The following is a 14,955-nucleotide window of genomic DNA, read 5'->3' as shown; positions in this document are numbered from 1 at the left end:
TAAGGGTGGTGGTGGTGCACACGCTAATTCCCAGCACTCGGGAAGCAGAGGCAGGCAGATCTCTATGAGTTTGAGGCCAGCCTGGTCTACAGAGCAAGTTCCAGGACAGCCATGGCTACACAGAGAAATCCTGTCTCAAAGAACAAAATCACAAACTCCATAAATCCCAACAACAATGCAAGCTCCCGAGAACTTCTCAGTCAAATCCTCAGCAGTAATATTGCGGAGAAAATTAAAAAATGATGACTACTTTATGGAGAAGCTAAGTATTCATGGGAAAACCATTCCGTGCCCCGTGGGGTGCTTCTCTGGGCCATCTCCTGCCCCTGCGTAGTGGGGTGAACAGGTCTCTTCATTTTCTGTCTTCATTTTTTCCTTTGTCTCTGTTTCTTAATGCGTTTAAGTTTTGGGGACAGGGTCTCACTATGTCACCTTGACTGGTCTTGAACTCACAGAGATCCCCCTGCCTCTGCCTCTCTAGTTCTGGGATTAAGGGTGTGGATTGCTGCTCTACTCACCTCATACCTTTGTCCAAATCCCATGTTACTCTTTGCCGTTCACATCCCACCCCGATGGGGGAGAGTTTTCCCGCTCTATAAAGCGTTACAGGTAAAGATCCTGGGAAGATACTTGTCACTTGTCAGTTTTCTCAGCTCTCTTGGCCTTTAGTGTCCTAGGAGACATACAAACATCGGTGCATACCTGTGTGTCAGCACATGTGTGACACCTGTGCACACCTGTGCATCAGCAGTGAGTGACACCTGTGCACACCCATGAATCAGCAGTGAGTGAAACCTGTGCACACCTGTGCATCAGCAGTGAGTGACACCTGTGCACTTGTTTCCCAGGCACTGTCCACCTTGCTTTTTGAGACATGGTCTCTCACTGGCCCGCAGAGCAAGCGTTACACTAGGCAAGCCAGCCAGCAGATTCCAGGAATCTTGTCTGTTTTATGTCCCCAATACTGGGATTCCAAACTTGTTCCACCACAGCTAGCTTTTTAAATGTGGGCTCTGGGGCTAAACTCAGGTGTTTGTACTTGCAAGGCAAGCAGTTTACTGACTGAGCTGCCTCTTCATTTCTTATTTCCTTTTTTTTTTTTTTTTTTTGGAGACAGGGTTTTTCTGTGTAGTCCTGGCTGTCCTGGAACTCACTCTGTAGACCAGGCTGGCCTCGAACTTAGAAATTTGCCTGCCTCTGCCTCCCAAGTGTTGGGATTAAAGGTGTGCGCCACCATGCCTGGCTTATTTCCTATTTCTGAGAAATGGTAAAAAATTCAGACAATAAAATTTAGGGTGATAAGTATCCTCTAATTTCTAGTATCTGGGTTTTTTGTTTTTTTTTTCTTTCCCGCTTGCACCTAGTTGGCAAGTGAAAATTCAAATCATAGCTCCCAGTCTCTATGCATAATTCATGTCTATAAATAATCCCATATAATTAGGTACAGAGTTTGTGTACATAAGAAAAGGCCACAAAGGAACAAAACCAAAACCAAAAAACCACTTAAGGACTTTATAGCTTAAGGGCCACAAAGTTGAACGCTATAGTTTGCATTGCACTGCCCTCTAGAGGTTGCTAATAATTAAGAGTAGTTGACTTTGAACTCGAGGGCAAGGAGATTTAACAGTCAGTTATTAAGGAGTTTGGAGAGATGGCTTAGCGCTTAAGAGCACTTGCTACCCTTGAGGACCTGGGTTCAGTTTTTAGTGCACATAGGGTAGCTCATAACCATCTGTAACTCCAGTGCCAGGAAATACAACAGACACCTTGGTACACATATATCCATGCAGGCAAAACACCCAAAACACACCATCCACATTAAATACATCTTTTTTTAAGCTATTGAGGCTTTTCTCGTTTGTTTGTTTGTTTGTTTGTTTGTTTTGAGATTGGCACCCAGCTCAGACTGGCTGCAAGCTTGCTAGTGTACCTGAGGATGACCTCGAACTCCTGATCCTTCGACTTCTACCTCCAGAGTCCTTGGATCATAGGCATGCATGCACCACCACAGACAGTTTGTGGATTTCTGGGGGATTGAATCAAGTGCTTTCTGCATTCTAGGTGAACGGTAACAACTGTGCGCCTACAAAGCCCTTAGCATTGCTAAGTTTTCAAGTCTAAAGCTGTTCCCATCTAAACAATTCAGCAAAACAATGAGTTCATCGGTCCTGGAAGAACCCTTAAGCTACATATAGTGTTCTCAAGAGGGCTTTAACATTTTCATCAGTCCCGTGGAAACTAAAAAGAAAAGAGAGATAAAATACTTCCCATTTTAAAACTTAACATTTAAGCTGGGCATGGTAGCCCACACTTTAATACCATTGCTTGGAATGAAGGAGCAAGTGGATCTCCAAGTTCGAGGTCAGCCTGGTTTACAGAGTGAGTTCCAAGGCAACCAGGACAAACAGAAACCAGCTAGACAGCCAGACAGAAATCCTGTCTTAAAACAAAATAAACAAAAAAATCAAGCAAACAAACTAAATAAACAACCCCACATAACTAATAAGTATAACCATGAGTCTTGACTTGTAAATTTTAGCTTTTTTATTTTTTAAACATTTGATAAGTATGGGTGTTTTGTCTGCATGTATGTCTGTGCATCATGTGCCTACAGTGCCCATGGAAGCCAGAAGAGGGCGTCAGATCCCCTGGGACAATTACAGACTGTGAGCCATGATGTAGGTGCCACCCTAGAAGAGTAACCAACACTCAGTTAACTTTAGCTTTAAAAAAGATTTACTTTATTATTCCTAGTTATGTGTATATATGTCTGAGTTTATATGCTATGTGCATGCAAATGCCTAAGGACCCCAGAGGTATCAGGGCCCCTGGAGCTGGGTTTATAGGTAGCTATTACCCACCCAACATGGGTGCTGGAAACCAAAACTAAGTTCTCTGCAAGAGAAATCTATACTCTTAACATCTGATCTAACACTACAGCACCTACTTATCTTTTAAAGAGTCACTTAATCTTGGTTCTGGAAAAGTACGGAGAATGATATTTTAGTTATTTTGTGTTGGTTTCCCCCCCCCCATTTTGGGGGCTGGGGATCCAACCTAGGGCTTCATGTATGCTAAGCATACATACACTATACCACTGAGCCAAATAGCTTTGAGATTTATTTTTTAATATATTTTTTAAGTGTGTGTGTGTGTGTATCTGCCTGTCTGTTGTCTTCCTCTCTCTCTGTCTGTCTCTCTCTGTCTGTCTGTCTCTCTCTCTCTCTGTCTCTGTGTGTGTGTGTGTGTGTGTGTGTGTCTGTGTGCATGTAGAAATCAGAGGACAACTTGGCAGAGTTAGCTCTCTCCTTCCACCATGTGGGTCCCAGGAATCAAATTTAGGTCATTAGGCTTGGTAGCAGGAGCCTTCACCCACCAAGCTATCTTTCTGGTCCTGATCATGGTTTTATTTTATGTATGTATGTATGTATGTATACATGTATGTATGTATGTATGCATGCATGCATGTATTGGCAAGTACTCTAGTGCAGGCTGTATGGCCTATGACCTTACACCTCTGACCCTCTGCCCTCTACCTCCAGCCCTGGGGTTACAGATGTATGAATACAATACTGGGGATCAAACCAGGGCTTTGTGCACACCAGGCAGCACTCTACTATCTGAGGTCCATCTCCAGTTCCACATGTTGGCTTTAAAAATTGGGATCTTTTGGGGCTGGAGAGATGGCTCAGCAGTTAGGAGAACTGGCTGCTCTTCCTGAGGTCTTGACTTCAAATCCCAGCAACCACATGGTGGCTCACAACCATCTGTAATGAGATCTGATGCCCTCTTCTGGTGTGTCTGAAGACAGCAACAGTGTAATTAAATATAGTAAATAAATAAATATTTGGACCAGAGCAAATGGAGCCGAGAAGGGGAAAAAAATTGTGATCTTTGTGTCCTGTTGACATATTGATGTAGCTGGACTTAGCTAAGTGGTAGAGCACTTGCCAGGTATGCACAGGCCCTGGATTTGATCTCTGTCTTAGTTAGGGTTTCTATTCCTATGAAAAGACACCATGACAATGGCAACTCTCATAAAGAAAAATATTTATTGGAGTTGGCTTCCAGACGCTTAGTACGCGATCATCACAGTGGGAAGCATGGCAGCGTACACATAGACATGGTGCGGGAGAAGGAGCCGAGAGGTCTACATTTTGATCTGAAGGTAGAAGAAGGAGACTGGGCAGCTTGAGCATTTGAGACTTCAAAGCCAGAGTGACGCACTTCTTCCAACCAGGCCACACCTCCTAACAGTGCCACTCCCTATGTTCCAAGCAGTCAAACATATGAGTATATGGGGGCCATTCTATTTAAACAGCAACAATCACCAACTCTTTAAAACACACACACACACACACACACACAAACAAACAAAAAACCAAAAAACCAGTGATCTTTAGGACAGCTTTATATTTAAAGGATTTCCATAAGTGAATATTAGAACTTCTTGACTTAAGCCAAGCAATGGTGATGCAATTCTTTAATCCCAGCACTTGGGAGATTTTGAGTTTGGGACCAGCCTGGTCTACAAAGCAAGTTCCAGGACAGCCAGGATTACATAGAGTAAACCTGTCTCAAAAAAAAAAAAAAAAAGGTATTTACTTTGATATTTTTCTTCATTCATTGTTTTCTTTCACTTTTAGCTTCCTCTGCCACCACTATCATGCTTGCCCATGAGGTCTTGTATCTTCAATATGGAAAAAAGCCCCAAGTCCCCAAGGCACAGGGAAAGAAAGGTCCCCAGCCTCAGCCTGTCTGTGCCTAAGCTCCTGGAACCTCTTAGCCGACCTCTTAGCCAATCTGCTGAGTTTAGTTCATCAAAGAACCATCAAGAAGTCATGTGGGAAGGACCAGCAGAACACACCCTCAGGGGTTCTGACTGTACCCTCTGGTCCAGAAACATGTGTTCTTTCCGGAAGAGCGGAAAACAGGGGGGAGTAGCGGAGAGTTGGCGATCCCAGGAAATGGAAGGGTGGGACAAAACTGAAACCTCTGGCTTCGAAGAAGGGCCATCTTTGTTCTCTTGTGAGAGTGTCAAAGAAGACACTACTCCTACAGAGAGGGAAAGGGATAGTGGGTGCCATGTTAGTGAAATGCGAAGAGTGGGAGAGGACTCCCAATATCTTTCATCAAGGAAAAAAGAGAGTTGGACAGCCAGAGCGGTTGAGCGAGATTCAGGGGTTGAGCACCCCATTCTCTGCAAGCTCCTGGAAGCCTCAAATTCAGAAATGACCCCAGCTGAGGAGAAAGAGATCGGAAATGAGAACGTTCGTGATGCCAAAAGCAATTCTGTACACAAATCTGGAGCAATGGAGCCACATGCAGTGTCAGACGAGGTTAGTGTTCCTAAGAATGGTCCCAGTGTGAACTCTGACGGCCCCGCTGAAGAGCTGGAAGGTCATAGAGACATAGAACAGAACAGAAAAATACCAATGGAGGAAGAAACAAATCCAGAAATGAACGGGGTGGTGCCACTTACTCACAACGCATTCCCTGGAGAAGGGACATCCAAGGGACCCGGTAGAGCCAAACCACACCTCCAAAGGAGAAAGCACCCGGTGCAGAACAGCAATAGCTTCACCATACTTGCTCACCAAGAACACGATAAACTCCAGACAAATACTCATAGAACCAAGTTGGATTCGAGGACCAAGGCCAGGAACAGAGCACCCCCTAACCTCATGGTTTCCATCCAAGCATCTATTAAACCCAACATGCATAAAAACAGCATAAAAACTCAAGTTTTCCCTGCTTTGGAACTTATAGACCACAGACCTCATCCCCCATCCAAGTTTCAAAGGAGAGCACCTCTGACAGAAAAGAAGTCAACGCCTCAGACCCAGAAACCTAAAAAGCAAGCATTTCCTCGAATCGGTAAACATGCAGGCATAAAAAAGCCAGGCATTCCCCTCTCCGCTGAAACAACAGATCCGAGACTGCACTTCCTGGACTTGAAGTACAGTGACATGTTCAAAGAAATCAACTCAGCCTCCAATGGACCAGGCATCTATGAGATGTTTGGAACCCCTGTTTATTGTTACATTCGAGAGGCAGAAAGGCACGACCACAGATATTACCGTGAGATACGTACGACTCCATCAGGCCGAAGTGTCGTTAATAAATGCCAGTCTTCCCAAAGTGACAGGTGCAGCAACAGCAGGGCAAGACTTCTTCAGAAGAGACAACACGTTAAACCCCCAAAGCCGTCACATGGTCTCAGGCAAAAGCACAGAGGGTTCATTTCTAAAGACAAAGGTTGCAAGGATATGGGGGGCCATACAGAGGATAGCGTTTCAGAACCTGATTGGCAGATGAAATCTTCAGGAAATGACTTTCTATCTTCCAAAGATGAAGCTCAACTCACACACTTGATCCCCATCCCTGAGCTGTCCCCCGAACAGAAAGCACGTGCTCCAGTCTCAGATCTATCCATTGTTGAGGAAATCTTCACAGAGGAGTGTGCAGATGAAGAAGGCATTCTCAACGATGACAGCCTTACCCAAAGCCTTGGCGATCTGAAAGAGCCTGAAGGGCTGCATCCCCAGACCCCTCTCATTCCTTCAGAAAACAGCTGGGCTGTGCATAGCGAGACGCGTTCAGGCAAGCGTGTGTCTCCAGAAAAGCACAATGTAGAACCTCTTGATAAAATAAATGCTGAGCAGATGTTCCCGGGCTACCTGGAGTTCCATAGCCTTTCAGATGAGTCTAAAACACTGGTGAGGTTTTCCAGTTTCTCTTTCCAGGAGAACCTAGAAAGTGCCCCTTCCCCAACAGAACAACACTGGGCACGTTCTTTGGAGCAGGATAGCTTAGAAAATAACTCCACCACATACCAGACATTTGGAAAGATTTCCCAGGAAATCTTAGACCCAGGAAAGAATGAAGAATTGACAGATGAGTTGCTGGGTTGTCTAGTTGAAGAACTGTTAGCACTTGATGAGAAAGATAACAGCTCTTGCCAAATAATGACAAATGAGGCAGACGCCAAAAACCTGAATGTTGTCTTCAGCAGGAGAGGCAATACCATCGAAGAACTGGGCAGAGAGACAACAGATGTCAAACTACAGGTTGGTCTGATTAGAATCAGAGGAGCACTGGGGTTGGAATGGCCCTTGAGACAATCTGGTTCAAAACCTTATTTTTAATTATGTGTGTGTGTGTGTGTATGACACACACATGTGACAGGGCATATGTATAGCAGTCAGAAGATACCTTTTGGTACTCTTCTTCCACTATTTCAGTTGCTAGGATCACACTTAGATCATCAAGCTTGGTGCCCCCTCCCACAGAGTCACGCCAGTCTTCCAAATGCTGGGACCCTTTAATACAGTTCTTCATGCTGCGGTGACCCCCCCCCCAACCATAAAATCATTTCATTGCTACTTCGTAACTGTTTGTTTATCCAGACAGGGTTTCTCTGTGTAGCCCTGGGTGTCTGGAAACCTACTCTGTGGACTAGGTTAGCCTCAAACTCAGAGATCTGCCTGCCCCTACCTCAAGTGTGCCACCATCACCTGGCTCGATACTTCACAACTGTCATATTGTAATTTTGCTATTGTTATGAATCTTAATGTAAATCTTTGACATGCAGGATAGCTGATATGTGCCCCTGTGAGGCTGTGACCCACAAATTGAGAACTACTGCTGATCTTGCCATCTTGTTACCCCCTAAGATCTTTATTTTTCAAACAAGGAATTATGAATGCCAAATAGTAATTTCTTCAAGGTCTTGTGGTTTGTTATGCAGAGTTGGAATCCAGGCTCATTGATTTCCAGGCTATGATTCTTTACTGTGCCTCTTTTTTTCCCCCTTTGAGACAAGATCTTTTGTAACCCAGGCTGGCTTTGAACTCATGCAGCTGAGGATAACCTTTAACTTCCAATCTCCTGCTTCTGGCTAGTTTATACCAGGCCACACCTCCTAACAGTGCCACTCCCTATGTTCCAAGCAGTCAAACATATGAGTATATGGGGGCCATTCTATTTAAACAGCAACAATCACCAACTCTTTAAAACACACACACACAAACAAACAAAAAACCAAAAAACCAGTGATCTTTAGGACAGCTTTATATTTAAAGGATTTCCATAAGTGAATATTAGAACTTCTTGACTTAAGCCAAGCAATGGTGATGCAATTCTTTAATCCCAGCACTAGTATTTTGTTCCCGGCTAGTATTTTGTTCAATGACGACATTCTCAATTTATGGCAGATAATTTTCAGTGAAGACCAGACAGTTACAGGCAAAGCTTGGCAGTCAGGTCTAGAGCCTCACAACTACTTTACCAAAACAACAAACAAACAAACAAACAAGCAAACCTCATGATGTTTGAATTAAGTTTGTGATTTTGTGCTGGACCACATATACTCTAGGCTGCATGCAGGTTTCCTGGGCTGTATGAATGCAGGTATGGTGGCACACTGAGGCATAAAAGCAGTAGGGTCAGAAGTTCGAGGCAATCCTTGGTTTCATAGTTTGTTAGAGGCCAGCCTGGGCTACCTGATATCTTGTCTCAAAAAAGGAGAAGGAAGAGATGGCAGATTTCTTGTTCCTGATTCCATGACAAACCAGAGTTTAATGATTATTTTTTCCCTCATTTCCCCAGAGGTGTATTAATGGATTCCGGATATATGATGAGGAAAACTTTCTTACCTCAAATGAAAAGAAGACACTTTCTGACAAGAGCTTAAACCACGAAGAGGCTATCTTCTGGACCAAGGGTGAGATCCTTGGGAGAGGAGCCTATGGCACAGTAAGTCAGCCTTGAACCCCTGGATGCTAGAATTCTCTACCTCACCTGACCCCTCTCTTCCCTACTACCTGCACTTAGAACATGTGCAACTGAAAGTCACAGAAAAACCCAAAGCTGCTTCAGGGGGAGTGTGTAGTCTTTGCTTTGTGTATTTGAAGGGTGTGGAGATGATTTGCTGTTGGGACATGAGGTTTTAGAGACATAACCATTTCTTCAGGAGCTACTGCTGTCTCCCAGGTCTGCCCTGGTCCCTACTCTTGGGCGGCGACCCTCTGCTCTAACCTCTCATCACTCCAAGTCCACCCTCTGGACTAGCTATTCTTCTCCTCACTTCCATAAAACACCCAGCAAGAACAACTTCCAGAAACAATGGCTTATTCAGCTCACAGGTCAAGGGCACAGTCCATCATGGTGGGGAAGGCCTAGTGGCCGGAGTGTGAGGCAGCTGCTCACACGGCAACTGCAGTCAGGAAGCAGAGAGATGGATGCAGGTGCTCAGCTCACGGTATCCTTTCTGTTCAGCCCAGGGCCCCAGCCCCTGGAACAGTTCCAGACATATTTAGGGTGGGCTTTCGTAGCTTAGTTAACCTAATTTAGAAATTCCTTCACATGCATGCCCAGATGTGTGTTTGCTAGACAAATCCAGACTCTGTTAAGTTGACAGTCAATACTAACTCTCATCACGAGTCCACTGGATAAGAAATCTTTCCCTCTAGTGGTTCAACATAGCACTGGAGACAGGGACACTTACTACCATGGGGCAAACTCAAATGTTGTTCTTTTGTGTCTTGTGAGTCCCAGAAATGACTCCCTAAAGTTTTGGTGGTCTAAAGAGTATATGATTAGACAGATGAAGTAAAGACTTACCTTATTCCAAGCACTTAGGAAGCAGACTCGAGTGGATCTCTGTGAGTTCGAGACCAGCCTGCAAAGCTAGTTCCAGGACAGCCAAGGCTACACAGAGAACTCCTGTCTCGAAAAACAAACAAACAAACAAACAAACAAGACTGACCTTAAGACAGACCATAGAATGTCTAATTAGGGACCCTTCAGGAATACACAAGGTGAGACAAAACAAAAACCCCAGAGCACATTATGGGGTGACTGGCAGGCCCTGCCTCCTCACTCTGGAGAGCTTTAGATCTGACTTGGCTCTGGTTGGTGAGGGGCATCCCAGCCAGCATCTGATATTCTCATCAGAGAAATATGTGAGGCAAATGTTTATGTCAGTATTATAGATAAGAAAAACTAATGAAAGATTGTACTTGAGGAGCTGGAGGGATGACTCAGTTCAAAAAGTGCCTGTTGTGCAAACATGGAGACCTGAGTTTGATCCTTAGTGCCTCTATAGAAACTAGGTGCCATTGGGTGCGCTATAATCTCAGCACAGGGCAGGAAGGGATTGGAGGATCCTCAGGGCTCAATGGCTAAGCTAAGCTAATTGGAGAGCTGTAGGTCTCAAAAAAAAAAATAAATAAAAGAAAATAAAAGAAAAAGAAAAAAAATGAAAAATAAAGAGGAGAAACAATTGAGAAAGATATCCAATGTCCACTTCTGGCTTCCATGTACACACACAACTACACACACATCTTACAACTGCTGTGTGTAGTGATTCACACAGTACTTCAGAGTACTACTGAAGTACTACTTCAGTGATTCCTAGCACTTCAGAGATAGAGGCAGAAGGATCAGGAGTTCAAGATTATCTTCAGCTACAAAGTAAATTGGAGGCATTCTGAGCTCTATGCGACTCTGTCTTAAACAGCAAGAGAAGGGCTCACCAGTTAAAAGCGTTTCCTGCTCTCTCAGAGGACCTAAGTTCTCCTCCCTGCATCCATCCACACTTGGGCAGCTCATAACTGCCTATCACTCCAGCTCAAGGTAATCCAACACCCTCTTCTGACCAGACACATATGCAGAGATACATCTAAATAAGATACATACATAATGACATAAATAAAAATTAAAAAAAAACAAACAAACAAAATTTCAGGCAGGGTTCCACTATGTAGCTCTGGCTGACCTGGAACTGTATAGACCAAGTTGCCCTTGAATTGACAGAGTTCCCTGCTTCTGCCTCCCCTGTGCTGAGATAAAGGCATGTGACAAGATGCCAGCTTTAAAAAAGAAAGAAAGAAAGAAAGAAAGAGACAAAAAAAGACAAGCAAGGAAAAAATATAACTTACTAAAAATAGATTGCTAAGCAATGATGAAGGCAGAGTTTGTAATAATCTAATCATGTGACTATAATTCAGTGTGCCATCTGTTCACCATACTTGCTGGTTGCTATCTTGGCTCCCTGGAATGCAGGACTTAGCTTATCTATGTGTCATTCATCTAGGGATGGAATGATGTAGTGGACAAAAAGTGTTTGGGAAGTTAAGGACAGACACTTTTGAATGTGTCTTTCTAGTCTAAATTTAATTGTACGTATTGGCTTGTTTGTAGGTATACTGTGGGCTCACCAGCCTAGGGCAGCTAATAGCTGTAAAACAGGTGGCCTTGGATACTTCTGATAAACTGGCTACCGAGAAGGAATACCGGAAACTGCAGGAGGAAGTGGATTTGCTGAAGGCACTGAAGCATGTCAACATAGTAGCTTATCTAGGGACGTGCTTGGAGGAGAACACTCTGAGCATCTTCATGGAATTTGTCCCTGGTGGTTCCATCTCTAGTATAATAAACCGCTTTGGGCCACTGCCTGAGACGGTGTTCTGTAAATACACAAGACAGATCCTGCAAGGTGTTGCCTATCTCCATGAGAACTGTGTGGTACATCGAGATATCAAAGGGAACAACGTCATGCTCATGCCAACGGGAATAATAAAGTTGATTGACTTTGGCTGTGCCAAGCGTTTGGCCTGGGCAGGCTTAAATGGTACCCACAGCGACATGCTCAAGTCCATGCGTGGGACTCCATACTGGATGGCCCCGGAGGTCATCAATGAGTCTGGCTATGGAAGGAAATCAGATATATGGAGCATTGGCTGCACCGTGTTCGAGATGGCCACAGGGAAGCCCCCTTTGGCTTCCATGGATAGAATGGCAGCCATGTTCTACATTGGAGCCCACAGAGGCCTAATGCCTCCTCTACCTGACGGATTCTCAGAACCTGCTGCGGACTTCGTGCGTTTGTGCCTGACCAGGTAAGAAAGCCAAAGGAGAAGATACCTAGAGTCCCAAAGAAGCTACTCCTTTCACAGTCTGTGGCCCACTCAAAATTCTGTTTCAGGGGCTGGGGATGTAGGTAACTTGGCAGAGTGCTTGCACAGAATGCTCAAAGCCCTGGTTCAATCTCCACACTGCATAAACTGGGCAGGCTAAATGCCTGTAGCTTCAGCACTTGGGAGATGGAGGTAAAAGGATCAGAAGTTGAAGGCCATCATGGGATGGATGAAATCCTGTCTCAACAAACAGACACACCCAAGGAGTATAAATATCCACTTTTAAAGGTCTTTTAAATTCTGAGTAAATACTACTACTACTAATAATAATAATAATACAGGGGTTCTCTATGTAGCCCTGGCTGACCTTGAACTCAAGAGATCTACCTGCCCTTTGCCTCCCATTTAAATACTGGGATTAAAGGTGAGTGCCACCACTTTCCAGCTTAAACTCTCAGCTCTTAAGACGTTTTATTACATTTATCTGTGTTGGGGCTGGGGGATGGACGTGCACAATCAGTACAGCATGTACATGGAGGTCAGAGGATAACTTATAGAGCTGGTTCTCTCGTCCCACCACGTGAGTTCTGGGGCCTGAGCTCAGCTTGCAGACTTGGCAGCAGCGACCCTTACTGCTGAGCATTTTCTTGCTTGTCCAGCTCTAAAAGTCAACAAAATGCCAACAACAACACCACCACCACCACCACCATATTGCCTGGTACCCATGAAGGTGTGAATTTTTAACTATTTGTAATTACACTTTAAATGGACTGAATAAAAATACAGTAGAAAGGTCAGGCCTACCTAGGTATGGTGGAATATGTTTGTTATCTTAGCACTCAAGAGGCTAAGGCAGGAAGATTATAGATCTAAAGCCAGCCAGGGCTACACAGCGAATTCTACACTAGCTTGGGCTACTTGGCAAAGTCCTGTCTCAAAATAATGAAGATAAAAACCAAAAAGTAGGGCCTTGTTTTTAATTGAAAAAGCTACCACTTTTTTTTTTAAGCTAGATATTAGCTGGGCAGTGGTGGTACCTACTTTTAATCTCAGCATTTAGGAGGAGGAGGCAGGTGGATCTCTGAGTTCTAGGCCAGCCTGGGTCTACAGAGCCAGGGTTACAGAAAAACTGTCTTGAAAAAACAAAACAAAACAAAACAACGCCCCCCTACACGCACCCCTAAAAGCTAGATATTTAATCCTTCCATTGATTTAGGTTCTTGTTTTTGTTTTTTTTTTTTTTTAAAAGAACTTAAAAATTGAGACAAGCTCTCATGTAGCCCACAATGGTCTCAAGTTCTCCAATTCCATGCTTAGCCAAGGATAATCTTGAATTTCTGATCTGCTTGGTTCCACCTAAATACTAAATACTATATTACAGGGGAGTACAACCAAGTCCAAAGTATGAAGTACTAGGACCTTGTGTATGCTAGACAAGCACTTTAACCCACAGTGTCCCAGTCTATAGGTGTTGTTATTAATTCCCATTTCACAGGCGAGCAAAGTTTGGGCCACTAAGCTTCAGGTTATAGTTAAAAACTGGACTTGGGGCTCAAGCTAGTCCATTGGACTGTCAATAATTGTGCCAGCTTTATTTTAATTAGTGTGTGTGTGTGTGAGTGTGAGTGTATGCATGAGTGTGCCTGCCATGTGTGTGTGTGGACACCGGTGTTGGAATTATAGGTGGTTCTGAGACACCCGACCTGGGTACCAGGAACTGAATTATCATTCTTTGCAAGAGCAACAAGCGATCCTAATTACTGAACTGATCTCTTCAGCTCCTGTGCCTCCATCTTTTCCGTCTGCATCAGAGTCCTACAGATCTTGGGAGTGGTCATGTCACCGTGTACTGCTTCTAACGTGTTTTCTTCCTCTTAGGGACCAGCATGAGAGACCTTCTGCTCTCCAGCTCTTGAAGCACTCCTTCCTGAAGAGAAGCCAGTGAGCACACACCGACTTCCCACTTTAGACCCCCACCCCTTGCTTTGCTGTGGGGAATGATGGTTAAGGGACTTGCTTTCCTATTATAAATCCAAGTCAGCCCTATTTAACCAGATCCCGCAGCATTGGTGGAAAGTTTTAGTTATGTACTGACCTTAAATTTCAGGCACATCTGCCTATATGCATGAGAACAATTTCATACTAAGAAACCTACCAAAAACCCCATTCCAGTGTTACAATTTTGACTGCTCAAAAACTATCTCTACTGATTCATATACTTCTTTTTTTTTTTTTTTTTTTTTTTTTTTGAGACAGGATCTCACTATATAGCCTTGGCTGTCCTGGAACTTGCTATGTAGACCAGGTTAGCCTTGAACTCACAGAGATCTACCTGCCTCTACCTCAGAGTGCTGAAATTAAAGGCATGAGCCACCACAGCCAGCTAAGTTCCTTTTAGGTTTAAAATAAATTACACACATTTTGCCTGATATTCTGTGTGTGTGTATCTGTGTGTGCACATGTGTAAAAGGTTGGCTTTGGTGTCTTCCTCTGTTGTCTATTTTATTTTTTGAGACTGGTCCTGGAGCTCATCCACTGGATGGGCTGGATAGCAAGCTTGGGGTGATCCCAGGCTCCTGGCTCTAGCTTTTTATTTTTAATTTTTAAAAATTTATTTATACGAGTAAACTGTAGTTGTCTTGATACACACCAGAGGAGAGCATCAGATCCCATTACAGATAGTTGTGAGCCACCATGTGGTTGCTGGGAATTGAACTCAGGACCTTTGGAAGAGCAGTCGGTGCTCTTAACTGCTGAGCCATTTCCCCCCAGTAATTTAAAAAAACATTTTTTAAATGTGTACCTGAGTGTATGTGCACCATGGGAATGCAGGTATCCTCAGAGGTCAGATGATGTCAGATGCCCTGAAACTGGAGTTCCCAGGAGTTGTGAGCCACCTGATGTGTGTGCCAGGAACTTTGTAAGAGCAGTACATGCCATTAACTCTGCCGAGCCATCCCTCCAGCTCCAGTCCAACATGGTTGTGGGGAATGGGGGTGGGTGGAGGGAGTGACTGAATTCAGGCCTCAAGCTT

At 44.1% G+C, this 14,955-nt stretch overlaps 1 protein-coding gene across 1 annotated transcript in view; it reads left to right on the top strand.

Annotated features, from left to right (window-relative positions):
• Map3k19 (mitogen-activated protein kinase kinase kinase 19) overlaps positions 1 to 14,350 on the top strand; it is a 40,508-nt gene extending 26,158 nt beyond the window's left edge. The window contains exons 11-14 of the mRNA XM_085840754.1: positions 4,647 to 7,070; positions 8,611 to 8,757; positions 11,206 to 11,903; positions 13,800 to 14,350. Coding sequence (XP_085696880.1) covers positions 4,647 to 7,070; positions 8,611 to 8,757; positions 11,206 to 11,903; positions 13,800 to 13,866 — 3,336 coding nt within the window. The 3' untranslated portion in view covers positions 13,867 to 14,350. The remainder of the gene's footprint in view (positions 1 to 4,646; positions 7,071 to 8,610; positions 8,758 to 11,205; positions 11,904 to 13,799) is intronic.
• Positions 14,351 to 14,955: the final 605 nt, after the last annotated feature.

Source organism: Mus caroli, unplaced genomic scaffold (genome assembly GCF_978045245.1).
Source record: "Mus caroli unplaced genomic scaffold, Mus_caroli_1 scaffold_1, whole genome shotgun sequence".
Classification (NCBI taxonomy): domain Eukaryota; kingdom Metazoa; phylum Chordata; class Mammalia; order Rodentia; family Muridae; genus Mus; species Mus caroli.
Note: the sequence above shows the minus strand (reverse complement) of the source record. Positions and strands in the feature narration are given on the sequence as shown.